The sequence below is a fragment of the Phalaenopsis equestris genome, unplaced genomic scaffold (assembly GCF_001263595.1).
Source record: "Phalaenopsis equestris unplaced genomic scaffold, ASM126359v1 Scaffold205226, whole genome shotgun sequence".
In the NCBI taxonomy this organism is placed as follows: Eukaryota; Viridiplantae; Streptophyta; class Magnoliopsida; order Asparagales; family Orchidaceae; genus Phalaenopsis; species Phalaenopsis equestris.
In genome coordinates this window covers 153,687-176,436 of record NW_018224733.1, presented here as the reverse complement: position 1 = coordinate 176,436, position 22,750 = coordinate 153,687, and the positions used below count along the sequence as shown (strand labels likewise).

Sequence of the window (22,750 nt, the reverse complement as noted above, 5' to 3'; positions counted from 1 at the left end):
TACTAACTAGCTCAAACACAATATATACTAAACGCAATTAACAAATTTCTATATTTTATTGCAACTAATAGTCTTATATTTATTCTCTTCTATCCACTTGTTTCCTAATCATGCATGTAACAAAACAAAAAAAAATCAGCTATTTGAATTAATACAAGCTTCCACATTGATTGAGGTGTAGGCTACAAGTAAAATGAGAATTGTTGGAGCAGGAAATTCATTCACAAGACTTAAAAAAAGATGACGATGTTAATTTTGCCGACACTCCAGAACAGAGGTCTTCCGGATTTACTGAGAAACTGCTAAATAAGTTTTTTTAAGTCCTAGACTTCTCCAAAATTTTATCAAAAAAGAGCTTAGGCCAACACGTATAGCATTCAATTTAAACGGTCAGTTCATCTCGGCTAGCTAAACAAACGAGTCGAACAAGAACAAATTTTATTTTTAAAATATAAAAGAACAGAACAAGCATAGTGATATTTCCTAACGAGCGAACACGAACTTAGCTTGAGCTCGCTCGTGTTCGACTCATTTACACCTCTATCACCAAGTAGTAAATAACAAGTTTTATAATTATTTATGCAATTATTTTAATTATTCAAGGATTAACTATTATAATATTAAATTAGTCCAACTAGTTCTTATAAAAAACTAGATTGTAATTAATATTATTACAAATAAGCCCCATTAATAGGGATGACTAATCAATAAGAAAAAAATTAAGATAAAATTTGCTAAAAAAACTAAAAATTTTTTTTACTAATTTAAATCTGAATAAAAAATTAAAATATTAATAAAAACTAAGTAGCATCTATAAATAGATTTCAAAAAATATTTCCAGTTGCAGAACCCTAACTAATAATCATTATACTCGATAGCATTCTCTCAAGACATGACATTTTAATCAAAACAAAGCCTAAAACACTAAAAGGAAATAACTCTTTCAATTAAAATTTAAAAGAATGCACAGAAATTATCACAGAACCTGTTCCAGCACTGATATTTGAAACTCGCCAAAAACATGAATAAATTAACCGATTTTCGCGCAAAGAAAAAGGAGGGTTAACTTAACTGAAATGTCCTATGTTTCATCTGTCAGGTGGGCATTAGAGAAGGCGAGAAGACCCGGTACATATTGACGAACAGCGCGAGATACGGCAGTGAGCAGGTAAGAACCAATTTGTGAAAATTACACTGCAGCAGATCTGTCAAAAATTGTGAGACATTCATGTAGAATATTTAAATTAGATGATGAAAACAAAAAAAAAAAAAAACAAAATTTTGATACGTAAAAGATTAAAAATATCAGAAACCTGGAAGGCAGCGCCCACGAGGTCAAACAAATCAGACCTCTCAGTCCATATAAGTTTCTAACCTGAAGAAATTATGCTATAAATCAAAATTTGGTGCTTCTAAAGAATATTATGATAATAGAGTCCACATAGGATGCCTGGAAAGGATCTTATTAACGGAATTCGTCGTGGAAATCCAAGCCATCATCATCATCATCATCATCAAAAATAGAGCTGTAAAATACGTATGGGTGTTCTATCATTTCATTCAAACTGAGTCGTCCATCTTTATCAGCATCTGCCTGTTAGAAAGGACAGAGTCGTCAAAGCAGCTACGAGCACAATGAAATGCGTTTAAAGAGAAACTCGTAAGGCCAGTCCAACATTTCCAGGCATTTCCAGGGTGTTTACGGGTATTTATTATACTTCATACTTTTATATGGGGTTGTAAGTGAGCCAAGCCGATTCAGGCTGAGCTCGTTAAGTGGCTCACGAGATGATGAGCTAACGAGCCAAGCTCAAACTAAATTAGCCTAAAATTATTGACTTGTGAGGCAGCCCATATATATAAATATATAACATATACTAAAATTCATAACTTTATTTTAAACTAATAAAAATATTTAAAATATGATATTTTACTTTTTTATATAAGTGATTTATAATTATTTATCTTTTAATTACTCATTTTATTATAAAACTATATTAAATCAATATTATTTTCTCTCTTTCATAACAAAAAGTCAGCTAGTGAGCTTTGCTCGAACTCATAGAAACTCAAAATCAAGCTCGAACTCGATTAATTAATCAAGCTCATGCTCAAGTTGGCTCAAGCTCGACTCGACTTATTTAAATCCCCACTTTAATATATCACCACTTAAAACAACCAAATGTTGCACCACAATTGTAATAATAATAAAAAAAAAAACATAGATACAAGCACAAGACTCAAAAATGAAAGCAAAAATTGAGTACAGGACACTAGAAAGAAAATAATAATAACAATATACATGGACTAATCTTCAAACTCAAAAGAGCACTGGCTAGATAGAGGATTCGTTCTTCCGGGCGGTAGGATTTCCTCAGACTGGGGAGACACACCTGCTGGCTAAGCGAGCGAATCGGTTGGAAAAGCCGGAAAAGGTGGCCACCATTCGTGCTAAAGAGGCCGCCCTCAACGAAGAAGTTGAAATCCTTTGAGCGAAGCTGCTGGCAATCTGCGAGGCATCTTCGGTCGCCCGAGCAAATGCTAAAATAGATAGATTTAGATTAAGAGGTGAACTCTTATTCAAGCGACCGTTTCAGCGAGAGTTTTTCTCGGCTGAAGCAATTGCTGACAATTTTGTAAAATATTTTCTTGAGTAGCCACCGAGCGACGGATGTAAATATTCTCATTTATGTAATAAAAGTTCAAATTTTCTATCTTGAATTGTGTTCAATTTGACTCCCTTACCGTGGTTTCGGGTGTTAAATGATGTTATTGCCCCTGCAATGGTTCAACTTCCTTTCGTTATCTATAAATAGGGCTGAGAGTTCTGGAAATTCTAGCGTGATTGTTTCATCTCCTTGAGTTCTATCAGTATCTTCTTCCAATTGTTTCTTGCCTTGCCTCGTTTTCATGGCTCCCAAATACTCGAAAGAGCTCTTCGACTCTATTCCATAGATTTTGATCTTGACGCACGCTGGGTGAAAAGCCTTCAAGAGTCCTATGTTTATGGGAATTCGGTAGTTTTGAGGGCGGCCAGCAGTAATGACCGAGCGACTGATGTTTATGGAAAGGACTTGGTCTTCTACCGGGACCATTTTAAGTGTAGGCTAAGGCTACCATTTGGTCGGGAGTTGTGGGCGATCCTTTCCCGCTACTGTATCAATCCCGCACGAGTGATGCTAAAATCAATTGTTGTTGTCATGACGCTTGTTATCTTTCTCCGGTGACTGGGTATCCCATGGTCAACCAACCTATTTTCTTATTTCTTCAACTTCAAGGTCGGTTAGGACAGCTATACTATGTTCTTAGTGGAACTAGGCTCCGGTTTGTGAAACATGAGAACAAAATCAATGACTGAAAGTTGAAGTTTCTGGTCGGTTCCTATTGAGGAGGCTGAGGGACTGAAGTACGGCCCGTTATATGTGCTCCCAAGTAGATCAAGTCCCTCCTGGAACACTTGAGAGAGTACACAAATAAGGTTGATTGAAGGACAAGAGTTGTTTGTGCATCAGTACTTGGACTCCGGCACCTTGAACAAAGTTTTGTGATTGGAGGAGTTTGAGGTGCGAAGTGAAAGGAAGCGGTTGTGACAAAGGTTGCTAGAAAGAAGCCGAGGGCACAGGACATCCGCCCAGAGGGAATTGTTGCCCCCCCTCCCAATCGGATCGAAAATGACTTAGTGATGTTTGCAATTTTTGGAGAGTTCTTACTGATCGGAGGGGGCTTCTTGCCAAGTGTCAGGACTTCCAGAGTTCGCTGGAAGGACTCTCCAAAGGCGCCAAGTTTTTTCTGGCAGAGCAGAGAGAAAGAGAATGAAGCATCTCTGGCCAAAGCGGAGGTGGCCAAGTCGTTGGGCATTCCCATCATCGACGCCAAGTCGAGGGCTGAGGCGAGCCGAGCCGAGCGTCACCTATTTCTGTGTCAGATTCTAGCACTGAGGCCCATGAGGAGGCAGAGTCTAACCGCCAAGAGGAAGGCACTCTCCACCAGAAGGGAAAAGGGTCCTATTGAGAACATCTTCCCACCTCCTCGATCCGAACAAAAGACATCTCCTCCAAGATGAGTTCCTTCCATCGATGAGGGCACCGACATTTGGTTGAGCTCCGTCGAGTGTTTCGTTACGATGGATACTGAGATGGATTGGTACATGGGGACGGTCGCGACGGTGAGCTATCCTTATCTCTTGATAGAGGTGGCTCACTCTGCTTGTTTCGAGCATCTACTGAAGAGTATGGGCGGCGACCAATTCCACCTGATGGCATGGTCGGCTGCCCATTATCAGGCAAAGGCCTTCCGTCGGATAGAGGAAAAGAAGACAGCCACTGAGTGAAGGATGGCTGATGCAATCTCCTAGAAGAGGGAAGCAAAAAGGAGGGCCATCAGGATGGAAAAGAAGTCGAAGTTCTCCACCTAAAGTCGGACGAGGGAGACTAGGGAGTACATGGAAGTCGTCGAGACCCAAGATAAGGAGAAAGAAGATCTTAAAGTGACGTTGGTAAAGACGGAGCCTGTCGATGATCACGTCAGGTGGGCATCCCTTCGGCTGTCAGTCGCTTCATCAATGAAGGCCTAGTTGACCCCAAGTGGCTAACAAAAGGCTTTCGTGACCCTTCTTTCTAACCTTAAGGAAGAGAGTAAAAGATCTGCGAGAGCGGCCGGAGGAGACTGCAGAGACCGCGGATCGAATGCTCCTTAGGCTTCTTACTCTCTTTTTTTTTCCTGCATTTTTAAAAAAAATTTTGTTTTGTTCAACTGTAGCCAACCAAATTGTATAGTCATATAGAAAAAGTTGTATAAAATTTTTTGATAATGGAAACATTTTTCTTTATACTTGTCGCTTTACCTTTACCACATTTTATCACTCGATTGTTGAGGATGGTATACATGGTAGAACGATCAGCTATAAAATATTTTATCGAATGTCTTTGATTTGTATTAATCATTCGGTGCAACTCTTTACCACCTGTGTCTCGTTTGCTCGATCAGATCGTCGTCTCGGTCAAACCGCACCTTTCGCCAGATCTTAAGTGGATCTTGTCGTTGTTTCACGAGGGTAACCGTCGAGACTTGCTACTAGATGATTTGTGTCGCACCCTATGTCGAGCTTGTCGCTACGGTGTAGGGACCATTTCCAGAGCTTCATCTGTGTTGAGTTTAGAACACGACTTTTTTATGTTTGGCATTGTTGGTCTTAAGTAGTTGCCAGTCGGACAATAGATGTTGCCTCCGGTCAAGCTTTGGAGTTGTATCGATCACGCATCATGTGCCATTATCAGAATTTTTATAATGTGTACAGATCAAACAGCTAGTGTCATGGTTGGTTTTTCCTATTGACTCCCAGCTCGCATCTTACACTTTCCAGGTCTCAGTTGCTTGGTCGAATTTACTCCATGGACGGATTACCCCATGTGCTAGGCTAATTAAGCGGATCTTATCGCTGGTTTCGCAGGGGTAAACGTTGAGACTCTCTACTGGGATTATTTGTGTCATACCCTTCACGAAACTTGTCAAAACTGGGTAGGTAACCGCCTCAAGAGCTTTATCTGATTCAAGTTTGGAGACTGAGGTTTACGATTGTCACTTTTTGTCTTTCACTGACCGGATGACTTTGCCGTCGCTGCCGGCCTTGCTACTCCGATTCGGATTCCCCGAGCATTGGCTGTCTACTGAAGCAAATGAACTCTTTGAGTGCCTCGAGTCTTAATCTGGCCTAAGAACATATTTAAAAAAAGTTGTGTATTTTTTATAGTAAATAAAGTATAGAGAATTTGAAATGATAATGTATGTTTATTGCCAAGCAGAGTGTCGGCTGAGGTATTGGATCTGATTCACTTGTTGGCGCAGCGCTATGGGGGTTGTGCCTCGACCCAGGTTGCTTTGGCCGGCCCTCAGCAAGTTAGGGTCAATGGCATTTCGTGTTGGGCCCTATTTCTGGATTGACATCACTCGATTGATGTTGGTCGAGTGTTGTCGAGGTGCCATAGGTAAATTTTCGATAGGGGCTTCCCGACTTTGAGGAGCAGGTTGTACGTTTCTATGTGGCTCTCGCTTCCGAGCCAAATGTCTCTTGGAAGATGATGTAAAAGTAAAATTATGGCTCCTGGGCCTGCTGCTATGTGAACTACTTGATATACTCTGTGTCAGAAGTGTCTCTGTCGTAGGTCTTTCCTGTTTGGTGTTGCTCTTCTTCTTGTTAGTGGTATGCTCCACGCTCATCACACCATTTACGATGTTGTATCTGAATTTATCCAAGAGGTACACCCAAAGGATTCGAGCATTTGAACCAAGAGAGGAGAGGAGTGCACAGCGACTCGCCTCTCAAAATGGGATATTCCAGACCTCGTGTGACTCTTTTTATATAATCAAATATGTTTGATACATGAGAGGATGAAGAGTCTAAGGTCCCTTCTTGTAAGAGCAAACATGAGAGAAGGGAGAGGCAAAAAAACCTATTACATGAAATATTAGCTCTACTTATAGAAGAGGGTGAGTAAAGAAGGAAAATTACATTTAGTACCCCGCTTTTATGGGGAGTTGTACACGTTATTTTAGTAAATAAACCCCTATGGGCCCAGGGTCTTGCTGTTCTCTAGCTTGGTCAACTGGGTCGAAGAGGTGAATCGATCAGTGCTGTCGTCGACCATCTAGACGGAAACCGTCTTTCGGTCGGCCCTTTAGGTATCGAGATTGGGTGGATGCTTGAAGGTAGTTTGGGAGATGAGTTCGTCAGACTCATGTTGGCCGACAAGATGAGTTGAGCCAATCGTCACTCCTTGGTGCCTATTGGGGAATTCTTACCGACTGAGAAGACTTGAACCCCGAGCAGAGGATATTTTTGAACGTGTATTGTTGAGTCGATTCGAATGAATAGCATGAGCCGATCGGTTTTCCTAGGACCCTGAGCCGCTTTCCGTTAAATCCCGTTTTGTCATGTCATTCTTTTTTTGAGCTGTCATATTGATTCGAAATTTGTGCTAACCCATTTTTTGGGTACATTTATAGACATACCATTTTAAATATAATGGCAAAATCTTTAAGGAATATGCTTAAATAAGGAGAAAGAAAATTTCTAAACACGAAAAACAAAGCTCAATAATTTCATGAAATAAAGCCAGCAGCATATTGAGGAAGTAAACTAAGCAGGAACACGGGATAAAATATTCAAACAGGATAAGACAAACAAGCATATTAGATTTAATTTCACATCATAAAGAATTTAGAAATTCCCAAGAGATTGGTCAACCTTAATAGCACCAAGATTTTGGGATTGAAAATAAATTTTAATAGTATATGTGATGCAAAACATCAAAAAGATTATTATGGATCATCACTAGACCAAAATCACGAACCTAAGTGAGATAAGGGGCTGTGATAGCCAATCACATCAAAAGAGTATTATCAACTAGACATGAATGAAAAGTCTTGATATTAAAACAAATAAAACTATATTGATAATTGAAGTTTAAAATTTTCAATTTTTGAATTTTGAACTTAACAAGCTTTCTCTCAATATGGAATGATCCTAATTTTATTCCCCATGTTTCTATTTTGCATTAGGCACAATATTTAAAGTTGGATTTTGAAATTAGAATGGCTCCACTCCACCCCTTTTTTTTTTCCTTCCTCGCAATATAATGTTCCCTTAAGGCTTTTTTTATATGCATATATTGATTTGAATTGTAGAACTTAATGCAATAGCATAAATATTTTTGGAATAAATGAATAAAGAGAATTCTACGTTTTGACAGAAATTGGAAAGTGAAATCTCTAGTTTAGAGCTTAGTAGCTAACCCCTTCTTTTGGTTCTTGTTCAAAGCCGAGATATACTTTTTTTCTGCTTTATTTTCTCTCCCTCAATCTTTTATGGCATATTTTCTCATCTTCCTAACATTATCCTAAAGATTTTCCTCTAAACCCATTAGCCAAAAGAAAAAATCCCAACTCCTATTTGAAGTTGTCAAAACTAGGACACAATTAAACTTAAGTTGGCCTTCCCCCCCACATCACCCGTAACACTTTAGATCTTCACTACCTGCTCCAAATCTTATGTCCACACATTTCTCAAATAACTGAAAGCCCTTATTACAGCTTCGTAAAGCCTCTCCACTAATCTAATATTTCAAAACTAGTCAAATCAATCCAAACTAGATCACCCTGACCAAGCCTTAGCTTTTTTTTATCATTTGACCTTCAAACCAATTGGAACTTCACCTAACACTATATTACATTGAAAGACACCACCGTAATAACCCAAGTGATTCCAGCCCTTAAATCGTGTCCATCATAAGGTACCCCAGATCCTAACCTCAACAGAGAGCTCTAGGGTTATCCATGACCTAACATTAACCTAAACTCTTGGTCAACCCATTTCTCTTGAGCACCATATCCAATAAAATTATTCCAACTACTCGAGAAGTGTTCCTCATACCCTTAGTCTCATACTACAACAAGTAAAATCCTGTGGATCACCCTTCCTAAAGCTAATTCAATTTTGGTATTCAATCTAAGGCCTAGATTTAGGCAATTAAAGCACAAGGAATATTTGGATCTTTTGAAGCTTCAACTATTGGTATTTGTGCTTGGTAGATCAATTATCTAACAAGGGGGTAATCTGTGGCCTTGAGCTTGGTTAGTTTTCTTTCATTATAATTTAATAAAATAGAGGAGAAAATTAAAGATTATTGTATGATTGTGACAAGCCTATGATATCATGTAGCTCAAATTAGTTCTAACAAAAAGCCTAGCCTACTAACCACGTGAAAACATACCATCAAACGTTATATCCTTAATGAAAGAGTGCTCTACATAAAAATTAGCAAATCTATCTTGAGTGCAAACTAATATATAAGAGCCAAATTTAAATTTCCTTGAACTAACTTCTGTTTTATTGTAGAAAGCTTTATAAAAAGTTTATGATACATGTCTATCAGAAATTGCAAAAGGTTTAAATTTTATATAGATGTGAAAAGACCAGCCTAATACTATTCTTTATTCCAAACCCTAACTCTATCCTCAAAAGGCCCCTCTCACCTTCGGCCACTCCAAAACCGCCTTCACTATCTAGGCCAAAAACATACTGGGAGAAAGGGACAACAAGCTGTCAGGTGAAAACAAGCAAAGGAGAGTCCAAGAGCTTATAATGGAGGATATGTTGAGAAAAATACTCCAAACACCAAAAAAATTTTGTTGCATTTAAAATAGTATAACCCGGAGATGTCACCTATAACCATAATAGTGACTCGTTAGATCGAGAGGGTGAAGTTAAGCCCTTTCACCAAAAAAAATATTAGTGATAAAAAACCAATGTCGTAACTATTTGGCATTACATATTAAAGAGAAGACAATAACTTTAAGGTGAAGATCGACTTACTAGACTTTAGCAATTCTATGAATTCGAACAAGTTCATTGAATGACTCAAAATTATGGAACTAATTTTTAGTTAAAAGATAATCCACAAGATAGAAGAGTTAAAACGGCAATCATCAAACTAAATAAAGTGTTTCTTTGTAATACTAGCATAGGAAACACCTTTGATAGTAAGAAGAGAAAAATAAGATTATTATGTGGACTAAAATGAAAAGATAGAAGTGGAGCAAATATCATCCCCCACATTATTGACACGATATGTTCCTTAAACTCAAAAATCTGCAACAGAAACATTTACCTGTGGAGAAGTACATGGATGAGTTTGAATAACTTATGCTGAAATATGAGATAGTAAGGCAGGGACATAGCAGCGTGGTCTTTTGTAGGGTTGAAATAATATATTAGTAATATGGTGTAATTGCAATTCTATTGATCCAGCTTGACACATAAACTCTAACCTTAAAAAAGAAGAAGCAACATTATCACATGGGACCCATCAGACCCTGTAGAAAGAGCATGCCCTAGGGTCAAGCAACAAGGGTATATCTGCCAAAATACCTAAACCAGCACCATGTAAGGAGAAATCAAACCAAAGTGTAGAAAAAGTGGTTGCACCCTCAAGTCCTTAGCTTGGATGTTCTTTAAGTGTCGTGACTTTGGGCATATAAAATTTGATTGCCCAAATAAGAAAATGATATATTTTAGTGATCAGAGAGTAGTGGAAGAAGTGGATAGTAGCACTAGGGTGCATGAGATAATGAGAATGTATTGGAGGAATATCAATGTTTTGCTAACGACTGAGAAATGCTAGTAGTTTGAAACAACTTTTAGACTGAGGTCAAGCAAGAGTAACAATAGCTTAACCGCATCTCTCATACCCATTCTACTATGACGAAAACTTTATGCAATCTTATCATTAATGGAGAGAATACCATGTCTACCTAAATAATAGAAAACTCGAGCCTTATTATATAGAAGCACACCTAGCCATATTTTGTCATGGTTGAAGAAAATGAATGAGATCTAACATGAGACGTCTAATAAAGTTTTCCATTGGAGATAAGTTGTAGGAGTAGGTGTTGTGTGATATTGTACTTATTGATGCTTGTCACAATTCAATTAGGTTGTCCTTGGCAGTATGATCATTGCATACGCCATCATGGTTAAACAAGTACATATTTCTTAACTAAAAATGAGAAGCTCATCATACAAGTATCTTGGAAGCAGTCTGAGATGATGGGCATTCACATAGTGTGAGACTGTAGTGCCACATGCTATCTTTCTGCAAGCCTTGAGAGTAGCACCAATAGGACTAGCATTGGTGGTCCTAAAATGCATAGTCTGAAGAACAAATATTCAGTATAGTGTAGCCGTTGTTGAATGAGTCTCAAAATGTCTTGATTGACAATCTACCTCTTGGGTTGTCATCTTTAAGATAGACCCAACATGCAATGAATTTCATTCCAAAGACAGAGTTCATCCTCCCAAATCGATCCACCTATCAAATGCAACCAATCGAGTACAATTTACAAAAGCAGGTTACAAATTTGATGACTAAATGATCAATCCATAAAATTATTAGTTTTGTATACAATTTTGACTCTGATTATTTCAAAGAAAAATGACTCTTAATATATGTTTATTGATTACATGGCTATAAATAAAATTATTATCAAAAATCTGTTTCCCATTTCATGACTGGATGAGTTATTAGATCAATTACATGAAGTTAACATCTTCTCCAAGATCGATTTGCTTAGTTATTACCATCAGATCATAAGGCTAGTAGATGAGTAATATAGCGTTCAAGACTCATGTCGTATTGTGCTAGAGGACCATCATGCCTTTAGTTTGTCTAGTGCTTTGAACACTTTCATGTTGCTACTGAAACATATTTTTCGAGCATTCACTAGAATTCATGGTTGTATGTATTGATGATATCTTGGTGTACAATTGTACCATAAAGAATAATGTACAACACTTATGAGTGAATTATTAGGTGCTTTGAGCAGCCCAGATATATGATTACCTAAAAAAGTGTCACTTTCTTACTACATAAACTTGACTCTTTGGACATGTTGAATCAATGATTTGCATTGAGATGGATTCAGCCAAAATTAAGGGTATCGTTAACTGGCCAAGTCCACAATCATTCACTCAAATTCACCAATATTATGATATGAAACCATTTTATAGAAGATTTATAAAAAAAAATTTCTCTATAACTGCGCCCTTGACGAAGCTTTCCAAGTCTAAAAGATTCATTTGGTTAGATTAAAAACATGCTAGTTTTGAAACTTTGAAGAAATAAATAATTTAGACTTCTGTTCTAATTCTTCCAAATTTTAATCAGGTGTTCAAGATGGAGTAGAATGCTTCAAATAAGAGGATTGGAGTTGTGTTGAGTAAAAGTCGAGATAATATTGCCTTCTTCAGTAAGAAGTTAAATGATTATGGAAGAAAGTACTCTACCTACAACAAAGAATTTTATGCTATTAAGAGAGTTCTTAATCACTGAAGTCACTATTTGTTGGGGAGTTCACTCTTTATATTGATCACAAAGAATTGAGATTCCTAAATAGTCAAACAAAACTGAAAGGCTTCCATGCATTCTAGGTGAAAGCTTATTTCCTCAATTCATTTTGTGCTTAAGTACAAGCTAAGAGTAAAAACAAGGTAATTGATGCACTGAGTCGTCAACCTTATTGATCACTATCAAGATAACACACTTTATACAATGTTACAATGTCATGTGATGATAGACACATTACAAACTTATGTTTTAGAGAGTTTATTTTCATTGTGTTCAGGACCAACAATTTGGATTAGGACGAGAAATTTCAAAGTCAATTTGGAGGACTTCATGGGATACGTTGTGTATGAAACTTTGATTTAATTCAACAATCCTGACTTAGAATATCACCTATGCTAATCCGAATGCATCACAATAACAGTTAAAATGCTTTTGAAAAGATAGGGTGTATAACACCAATGCAAAGATCTTGAGAACCTTTACTTGCTCCAGCACTTATGGTTTAAAAAATAATTTGAGGCAAATTTAGACGCCTCAATGTGAAGTGCACTAAAAATGCGTCAAGTATTGGACTTCTTTATTCTTTGTGAGGCTTATACCTTTTTTATTTGTGGAGTGCACTTCAAACAATTTTCAAAATGTATTTCAATGCATTTAACTTACTATTATTAGAACGTGTTTGAACTTTGTTCGAACCATGATCGAACATATTTTGAATCATGTTTGAAGCATGATCAAACATGATTCAAACCATGCTCAAGCATGGTTCATCTAATGTTTGACTAAATTTCCAATAATGTTAGAACTTTGAATCTTCAACATCATTTGAAGACATGTTCAAATAAGTTTCACACTTTTACTTTAGATTAACATTTAACATAAATACTTGTTTTCTATTTCTTATTATGCGATTTTATGATTTATGATAAGCTTTTAATTATTTATGACATATTTATGAGTTATTTTAAAATTTATTAGTTTTTTATTTATTTTTTTCCTTAGAATTTAAGACTTAATTCTCGTTTCTTTATTTTATCTTTCTAAATTTTGTTAAGGCTCTCTCTATGTAATGGGTCAAAGCAAACTTTCCCTTCAAGATGTAAATGATAAGAAAGACAATGACGCTAAATTTTTTTAGATCTCTTATGAAGGTTTCTTGATCATGAATACTCCTAATCTTAGTGAAGCCCATGGGGTTGGGCCAATATAAAGTTGCCTTAAGCTTGAAGGGATCATATTTAAGGCTAGATGTAGATACAGTGAACTCCATGAATATATTTGCAGAAAGAAACAATTATTCGAGTTGATAACAAATTTTTGCTTAGAAGACCATCCTTATGTGCTTGAAATGCTTACTCTCATCAAAACTAAAATGAGGAAATTATAATATATAGAAATTTAAAATAGTGTTCGTCGACCTCCTAAAGGTATTAGAGGCACTAAACATGCCAAAGGACATGATTGGCCACTCATAAAGATTATTGAGATTTTGAAGACTTCTTTCCATCATCTCCTATTTTTATACTTATTTGGTGCATTTGATCAAAAATAAATTTTGCAAACCTACCAAAGGGGTAAAATCATTTTATCTAGGTATTGTATGAACATTTTCCTTGAATATCTTGTCACCGAAGCTAAATTAAATGGATCATGTTTAGGGTATAGCTAAAATGATAGAAGTGGTAGATATTAAGCTCCGTTAGGGTGACATTAGGGTGATTTGTAATGCCAAGAATTTTGTAAGGCTAAGACTAGGTCCCATTTTTTAAAAGATAGGTGAAAACTTTAATAATCCTTCCGAGAAAAATAATATTGATACTTTGACACTGATCTAGGTCTCCTAGATGGTATAGGAGGATCAAGGGAAGGGTCAGGTGGCAGTAGGATGAGAAGGAAGTAGAAACGGTGATAGCGACGGAGAAGCTGACACAATCAGTAGCTGGGAAACAGCTATCTAGAGGAAGACAACAAGAAGAGAGTGGTTGCTGAAGGTGTAAGAGAACTTTAGGCACCACCTAAACCCAATTAACTTATAGACACACCCCCTGAGGAAGCAAACGATATAAGATTTCGCAAGAGAAAACTCGAAAAATAATCTAGAATTCTTCATAAAACTAAAGCTTATAAACCAAATCAGTTTCTGACATGTATGTATGGTTGAAACAAAGATACCTTAATAATAGCTTAAACAAAGCATCTAATAGGTTCTATAATGGATTATCCAGCTTAGGGGAATATTAATTTCCTGAACCTGCCAAGGAATAAGTTGGCATGGGAGGCTTCTGGACAGAAGCCTCACTCCTGTCTTAGATGCGGACGATCACGTCATTCTCCTCAAGTAGGAGAGTTGCCATCTTCTTCACAGGAAACCTCTAGATTCTAATAGTATGACGATAAGTCAATGATGTTAAATGTAGTATGGATGTGGTATTCACAAGGAAAGTCACTTTTGTAGCCATTGTTATTGATTTCCTTGGCAATCCTGAATGGTTCGTTAATTCAATGTTTGAGCTTCCCAAAAAAAAGCTACAAGAAATCTCTCATTCATCAGTTTGATCCATTATAAGTTTTATTCCATAAAAACCTTAGATCTGGGCATGCTAGTGTGCTTCTAATACTCGGAACTTGGAAATTTTCTTCTTCACTTGAATATAGAAGGCCTAAATCTTTCTGCTTTAGTTTCTGAATCAATACTAAGCTCAGTAACTGAAAGTATCAGCCCTAAATTCAACGATGTGAAAAGGTGTGTGACTTGTGGGTTGAATAGTGAACCTGTTATAAGCCGTTTTAACTTGCAGAAGAATCAAGTTCGCATGATATTTTTACCCAAAAAACACCAAAGGAGATTTTTAAAATTGTGATTTACTATCTCTATATGTTCATCCATTTGTGGGTGTGTTGTCGAATTAAATGAAGGTTTCATACACAACTTATCCCATAAAGTCCTCCAAATTAACTTTGAAATTTCTCATCCTAATCCAAATTGATAGTCCTCGACACAATGAAAATAAACTATCTAAATCACAATTTAATAAGTTGTGATTTAGATTCTAATAGTATGACGATAAGTCAATGACGTTAAATGTGAATGGGTGTTGTATTCACTAGGCAAGCCACTTTTATAGCCATTGTCATTGATTTTCTTGGCAATCTTGAATGGTTCATTAGTTCAAGGTTTGAGCTTCCCAAAAAAAACTACAAGAAATCTCTCATTCATCAGTTTGATCCATTATAAGTTTTATTCCTTTAAAACCTAAGATCTAGGAATGCTAGTGTGTTTCTAATACTCGATATTTGAAAATTTTCTTCTTCACTTGAATATAGAAGGTCTAAATCTTTCTGTTTCAGTTTCTGACTCAACACTAAGCTTAGTAACTGAAAGTATTAGCCCTAATTTCAACGATGTGAAAAGGTGTGTGACTTGTGGGCTGACTAGTGAACCTATTATAAGTCAATTTAACTTGCAGAAGAATCAAGTCCGCATGATATTTTGACCCAAAAAACACCAAAGGAGATTTTTCAAATTGTGATTTACTATCTCTATATGTTCATCCATTTGTGGGTGTGTTGTTGAATTAAATCAAAGTTTCATACACAGCTTATCCCATAAAGTCCTCCAAATTGACTTCGAAATTTCTCATCCTAATCCAGAAAATAAAGAACGTGATTATGTGGTAATTAATATTTATTTGGAGAGATGTACCCTTCAAATACAAGAAAAACAGAAACTTAGAAAATGTGGTTCTAATGCAAACCATTTTGATTTCCCACTTGACAAATTAATTAGTCTAATCTTTAATATTGAAGATATTATTTCACATTACGATTTAACTAACCTTTAAGTGATGCAGCTAATTATCTGGCAAGAGACTTCTCTTACAAATTTCAAATACTTTTACTTACACGTATCTCAGAAGTGAAATCATCTTCATAGAAAATGTGCTTGTAAACCAAGCTAAAAATCGTAGGCTTTTAGTCATATTGAAGAATAAGCCCCAATAAAAACACATGGGTCACAAAAGAAGACTCAAGGAAGTTGATGCTAAGACTTCTTGAAGAATACCAAATAGACAGATTGAGAAGCTAAATAACACAAAACAAAATTACTCTTAACCATTTTATACAATTTTATGTCATCAGTCAATTTTTAATATATTATAGGCATTGTCTACTACTAAGAAATTTATTCTACACACTAATCATGACGTCATAAATTTTAAAAACATGTAAAATAATAAGGGTGCTAAGTGGGTATAGTTTCCAAAAATTTTTCCACCTAAAGAAGTTAATAAAATTACAATTATATTGTTTAATGTTATATTTCATATAATTTCAAATACCTAGTTCTGTTAGACTCAAGGAAGTGTATCCTATATGTCTAGATTTTCTTGTCATTTATCTAGAACATCTAGACAAGCCCTTAGCAATACGGTTCTCTTTTTAAGTGAACGATAGTAAGTTGTAAAAGAGGAAACAACCGTATCATTCCTAAATCATCCCTCAGAGAATTTCTCAAAATTGAGCTGCATTCTGCCAGTATATCAAGCCATTTTGACAAAGGATAAGACAATAGATTTAATGGGAGTATAAGTTTTGGAAAAGATTGAAGATAGATGTTTAGAAATTAGTAACTTGATTTTATACATGTATGCAATCCCAAGATACAGATAATAATTTAGAAAGTACATTGAATTGCTTATTGCGTAACAAATCTTCAGAGGATTTGTTGATAAATTTATCTTAAGATTATCAAGGATCATAGAGGACATGATAACATTTCGGTAGTGCTGGATGGATTCTCCAAGACGACACATTTCTTATCTTGGTCAAAATGATGTGACACATCATATGTAGCAACTTTTCTATAGGAAGTTAATGAGATCCCAAGGCCTACCATCAACTATGGTGTCCAAAAGAAATGTGAAGTTTATTTTCAGTTTTGTGAGATACCATAAAAAATGATTGGTAAGAAGTTAAAACGCTTACCTACATTCCACTCTCAAATTTATGTTTATAAAAAAAAAGCTTTAAAACTTTATTTAGATGTTTAGTGATAAAAAAGTTAGATAACTAGAATCTTTATCTATCCATTTTTTAGTTTACCTACAATACTATCCGATCATTACCAAAAAAATCATCATTTGAGACACAGGCATGGCTCTGGCACGCGACAACACGTGTCAAACATGCCAGAAATTATGTCATAGCTCTTTCAGATCTCTAATATGTTGTGGACACTGTTTTGACATAGCTTGGACATGAATTAGGAAAAGAAAGACATCGGGTATATGAAAATCTAGAAACTGCGCATAAGCCCTAACACTCTCTCACGCTAATACCACAAGCTATAAAGTGCAAAGTTGTCTCCTACTATTTTAATCCTACGTCGAAAGCTTAAAATTGTTCCTACATGATACTAGGATTGAAACGGTCAGAACAAATCCAAAATTTAAAAAACAGGTTGATTCTAATATTATCTAATTTTAACCTTTTAATTTTGATCAAATGACTAGAAATGAGATAATTAAATTTGAAATGAAGAAAAAATCATGTCTCAAAATTTTTAATTAGAGTATTATTCAAAATATTCAAAAAAAGAAAAGTATAACAACAACAACAACAAGCCTTTATCCCATTAAGTGGAGAGGCTGCATGAATCCTTTTTCTCAATTGTGTCCAATTGAGTGTCATATTTTCATTTAATTCTAATAGATAAAGAACAATTTTATACAATATGCCAAAGACTTTTTAGGACTACCTCTGCCTTTCTTAACATAAGTCGAATCTAAAACATCAACACTTCTAATCAAATCATCAAATGGTCGACATTTAATGTGACAAAACCATCTAAGACAACTATCTCTAATATTTTTTGTGACTGGAGCTGCACCAACCCTATGACGGATATACTCTTTTTGCATTTTGTCTCCAAGTGTCAAGCCACTCGTCCACCTAAGCATTCGCATCACAATAACACTTAATTTTGTTTTATGCTTCTCTTTTAATGGCCAACATTTTGTGTCATAAAACATTATAGGTCTCGCCAGCAACTAAAAAGATTTTCCTTTCAATCTAAGCGGTACTTTTCTATCATACAATATACCCAAAGCATTCCTCCACTTCAACCAACCAACCTGAATTCTGCTAATAATATCCTCATCTATATCACCATCATTTTGAACAATAGACCCAAGATATCTAAAACGCACCCCTTTTAATGATTTGATCACCCATAATTACAACCCTACCACTAGAGTTACTATTATTAAAACCACATTCCATATATTCAATTTCAGATCTACTCAAAAAAAGCCTTTTAGAATCCAACATAGAACCTCAGTAATTCAAGTTTTTTCCGAACTTTCTCTAGTCTTATTGACAAGAAGACTATCATCAAAAGAAAAGCATACACCAAGGTACATGCTCCAATAAATGTCCAGTAAGAGCATCCATAACTAAAGCAAAGAGATATGGGCATAAAGTCAATCCCTGATATAATCCAGTTGAAATAGAAAAATACTTGGTCAATCCTCTTTCTGTTCAAACACAAGTAACACCTCCAGTGTACATATCTTTAATGACTTGAATATAAGTATATCAAAACATATCTTCTCTAGAACTCTCCAACAAAGGACTTATCTTGAAACCTTATCGCAAGTTTTTTTTTTAAATAAACAAAAATCATATGTAGATCCACCTTATTCTCTCTGTACTTCTCCATCAAACCTCTCAATAAATATATAACTTCCTTCCATATTAGACCTACTCGTCATAAATCCAAACTGATTATGAGAAAGTTTTGTATCACATCTTAATCTATGTTGAATTTCTCCTTTCCCAGACTTTTAAAGTACGACGCATCAACTCAATTCCTCTAAAATTTGCACTCTTTTGTGTCCCCTTTATTCTTAAAAATGGGAAACAAAACATCAGGCATCTTCTTAGTTTTTAAGAAAATATTAAAAATTTTAGTAAGGCAAGAAACTCCCAAATCTACTAAATATTTCCACACTTCAATTGGGATATCATCAGATCCTACTGATTTTTCACATTTGATTTTTTTAAAGCCTCCTCAACCTATATTTTACTAAAGCAACGGTAAAAATAAATATTTTATTATTATTAACAATATTAAGATTACTAAGATCGATCAAACTTTCAAAAATTTCATTGAAAAGTTTATCAAAATAGTTCATCCACCTATGTTGAATATCTACCACTAAGAAAGCAGATTTCTTTTCATCTTTAATACACTTTACTAGAATTAAATCTTTACTATTCTTATATATAATCACTCGTTTCAGTATCTAACCTATTATAAAGATCACTAAAAGCGGCAATTTTAGCATCACAAATTATTCTCTTAAACTCTCTATGGGCCGTCGTATATTTTTTTTAGTTATCTAGGTTTTTAGATGTAAACCAATTTTTATAACATAACTTCTTCTAATATTTTATCTTACGTTGTAAATTGTTATTCCATCACCAATTATTTCTATTTATAAAAAAATTTCCTTTTGATTCTCCAAATACATCTTTTGTCACTTGTTTAATAATACTTAGTTACTTTATCCCACATTGAATTCGCTTCTTCATGAACATTTCAAATCTTAAAATCATGAAGTTTACTGATTAGAATAATTTTATGTCTTTTAAGTGCCCCCATATAATTTTATGATAATGTTTCCTTGTATTTTTTATCTTGCAATTCTTCAACTTAAAATTTAGAACTACTAATCGACATTAATCGCTTAAATTTTCATTTAGAATGACCTTATAATCTTTATATTCTCGACGATCTCTTTTACTCATAAGAAAATAATTAATGTGTTTTATTAGTAGATTCATTCTTATAATTTAGATTCATTCTTATAATTAATAATATGTTCATCTATTTTCTTAAATAAAATATTAGTAATAACAAAATCATACGCTAAAGAAAAATCCAATATAATTCTACTTCATTAATCGCTTCAAAATCGTAGTCACCATAAAAATTTTTATAATATTTTGTCACTCTACCATCATGTCCATTTAAATATCCTCAAATAATTTTTTTTTTTCAGGAGATATCATTTGTATTAATTCTTATAGGACTTTCCAGAATTTTTCTTTTGAACCTATATTTAAACCTACTTGAGGAGCATAAGAATTTATAACTTTTATATATAATTACACCTACACCATTGCTAGTGCGACTCCTACTTTAATACAAAAGTATAAAACCTAAGCTATAAATCTCATTAGTCTTTTCTCCAACCCATTTAGTCTCTTGAATACATAAGGTATTTATCATTTTATGAACCATAATATCATCTAATTTACCTGTGAGAGTAACAATATTTCAAGATCTTAATATTAATTTCATTGAATAATTTCTTCATGTGCATCCGTTCGCATTGTAGGAACTCTTGCTTATTTGATATTACACCGGGGCATTGGTGCAGCGACCCTGCATATATTTCACTATAACTAGAACATAAAGCGTGTTGCTTCCAGAGGACGCCCTAAGATTTACACAATAATTTAAAAAATTCATGTCATGATTTTAGCGATAAATTTTATACAGGTTGTCTGTCAAATACTTAACACAACCCTCCACTTTTCGCATTCAGTGTTTGGAACAGGGCAATTACATTTTTAAAAAAGAAGAGTATTAAATTAAAATATTATTTATTGAATTAAGAAAAATAATAAGGGCATTTACATACATATAACTCACTTATTATGTATTTACATATATAATGCCTAAATTTATTTTTACATTCATATCACCCCCAAATCCTTCATATCACATCAAAAATACCGCTAATTTAACCTTAAATGGTGAAATACACCTCTTTACGCATATGCTAAGTGTCAAGTGTAGGAATTGAAGTTTAGTTGTTAGATATGTAAAATACATAAGAGTTGAGTTGTATGCACGTAAATGTTATCATTATTAGATTATTCAAACTATTTTAAAATAATTTTAATGTTTATCACGTCATTCAGTTCAACCCCAGTTAAACCATTGAATCTCGAACCTCTTCTTCCGGTTTGATATTCGGTCTGAATTTTAGGTTTTCATAACCTTTATATATATATATATATATATATGCGTGTGGATGTGTACATATATATTTTTTTAGAAAGCCCAAAAAGGGTAATATATTAACTAGAAAGAAAGATACAGATACAATGTGTTGGAGGACCCAAACATGACACTCTGCCGACACCAAAACCACAAGGGGTACTAAAACTAGAAAATACAGAAAAGTACATTAGAGATATAAAGAAAAAGCCTAAAAATGTTGAAATACATAGTATCAGTTAGCTAGAAAGCAACCCAATTTGGTTTTGCCTCTGCCTCTGGTTCTAGAGAAGGAGCAAGCTAATAAGTTGGTAAGATGATTGTCATTGCCAATAGTAACCAATATATCATCTAATATGTTCTCGAGCTAGAGTCGGCCTCCATTCTTTCTTCCTCTTGAAATAGACCTGTCATTCCTCTTCCAAAGATTGGCTCACCTAATCTTATGATCTTGTTCTAAAGTGTGTTGGAGATGTGCAGATTGTTGAACATTAGAAGCAACTACATGTTGTATCGGCTGATCTGTTATTGGATCAAAAGAGTCATCTCGTGCTTCTTGACATTTATGTGGTCATCTTCAATAACAGAACAGTGGATGGTATAAGCACAATAAGCACAACTGGATCTGTAGTTGTAATATGTTGTTCTTCTTCAGGAACTGCGGTGTTGGGAAGAGGATCGGGTTGCATCTTCTCAACAGGGATAACAGGTGGTTGTTCTTTAGCGATATTCGTCCTTAGAAGAGGATGCAAACGATAACAAATAGTAGAACTGTGGTTAACCATACTACAATGAGAGCAATAAGGAGGGTGATTCGATTTCAATATTTTGCCAATACCCGTTGTGAGTGGTTCCAATCCACACCTCATCCGGAGCTGGTTAAATGATATCCCTCTCAACTAACACACAAGCCACAGAGGGTCTGGTGACAGCAATCGTAGGACTATCAACCCTGAGAGGCTTACCGTAAGCAGTTGCTAACGAGCAGAGAATTTCCAAGTTGAACAGATGTAACTTTAACCCCAGAAATTTTATCCAAATTGGAATGATAGGGGACCGCTTTTGGGTCAAAACCAACAGTCCACTTCAGAATTTTCATATTACGGTTGTCGATCTTGATAACTTTCTAAGAAAAGATGTGAGTGTAATTAACATCATGAAACAACTGAATCAGTATGTGTCGACCGTCAAGTAAACCAATATTCCAACATCCCAATAGCTTCATAACCTCAAAATATTTTCGAATGATCTCCAGTTTTGAGTGACCATACATAAATTTTCCCACTAGAGCAAAACACAAGAAGGACACGAGAGTACTAGTTTTAACCTCTGTGAGAATAAGAACAAACTTCCATTTTTTTTCCCAGTTTTTTTATGGTGTGGTCGCCAGCGTCGTGAAAAGATTAAAAAACATTGCAGGACTTGTCAATATGAAAACCATACTCTAAACCTGAAAGAGGAGCACAAGTAGGAATAGGAATGTCGCCGGCAAGTGCAGTGGCATAGGAACGGATCGTGGATGTCATCTCCAAAGCAGCTAAGAGAGCCGCTGGAAATAGCAGAGCAAAACTTTGGAGGTAGTAGAGCAGCGAGTCGTCGAATGCGGGTGAGAGACGAGAGTCGAGTAGGAACTGTCTGTCGGGCAAGGCGACAGAGGAATAGAAACGACGTGAGCCGTTGACTACAGGAGAACGAGTCGTCGACTGCGGAGTCTGAGAGCGTGAGACTGGAGGACAAGAGCTGCGAGCGAGCGTCATGGAGTACGAGAGCTGCGAGC

General features: G+C 35.3%; 1 protein-coding gene across 2 annotated transcripts in view; it reads right to left on the bottom strand.

Annotated features, from left to right (window-relative positions):
- Positions 1–1,347: 1,347 nt before the first annotated feature.
- The window catches only part of LOC110036331 (calumenin-B), a 55,295-nt gene continuing 33,892 nt past the window's right edge, over positions 1,348–22,750 (bottom strand). The window contains exons 6-7 of one of the 2 annotated variants that reach the window (XM_020740748.1): positions 1,451–1,594; positions 1,348–1,375 (exon numbers count right to left, since the gene is read on the bottom strand). In XM_020740748.1, coding sequence (XP_020596407.1) covers positions 1,466–1,594 — 129 coding nt within the window. In that variant the 3' untranslated portion in view covers positions 1,348–1,375; positions 1,451–1,465. Of the gene's footprint in view, positions 1,376–1,450; positions 1,595–2,328; positions 2,542–22,750 lie in introns of those variants that run through there. The other variant, XM_020740749.1, reaches the window with a different exon arrangement.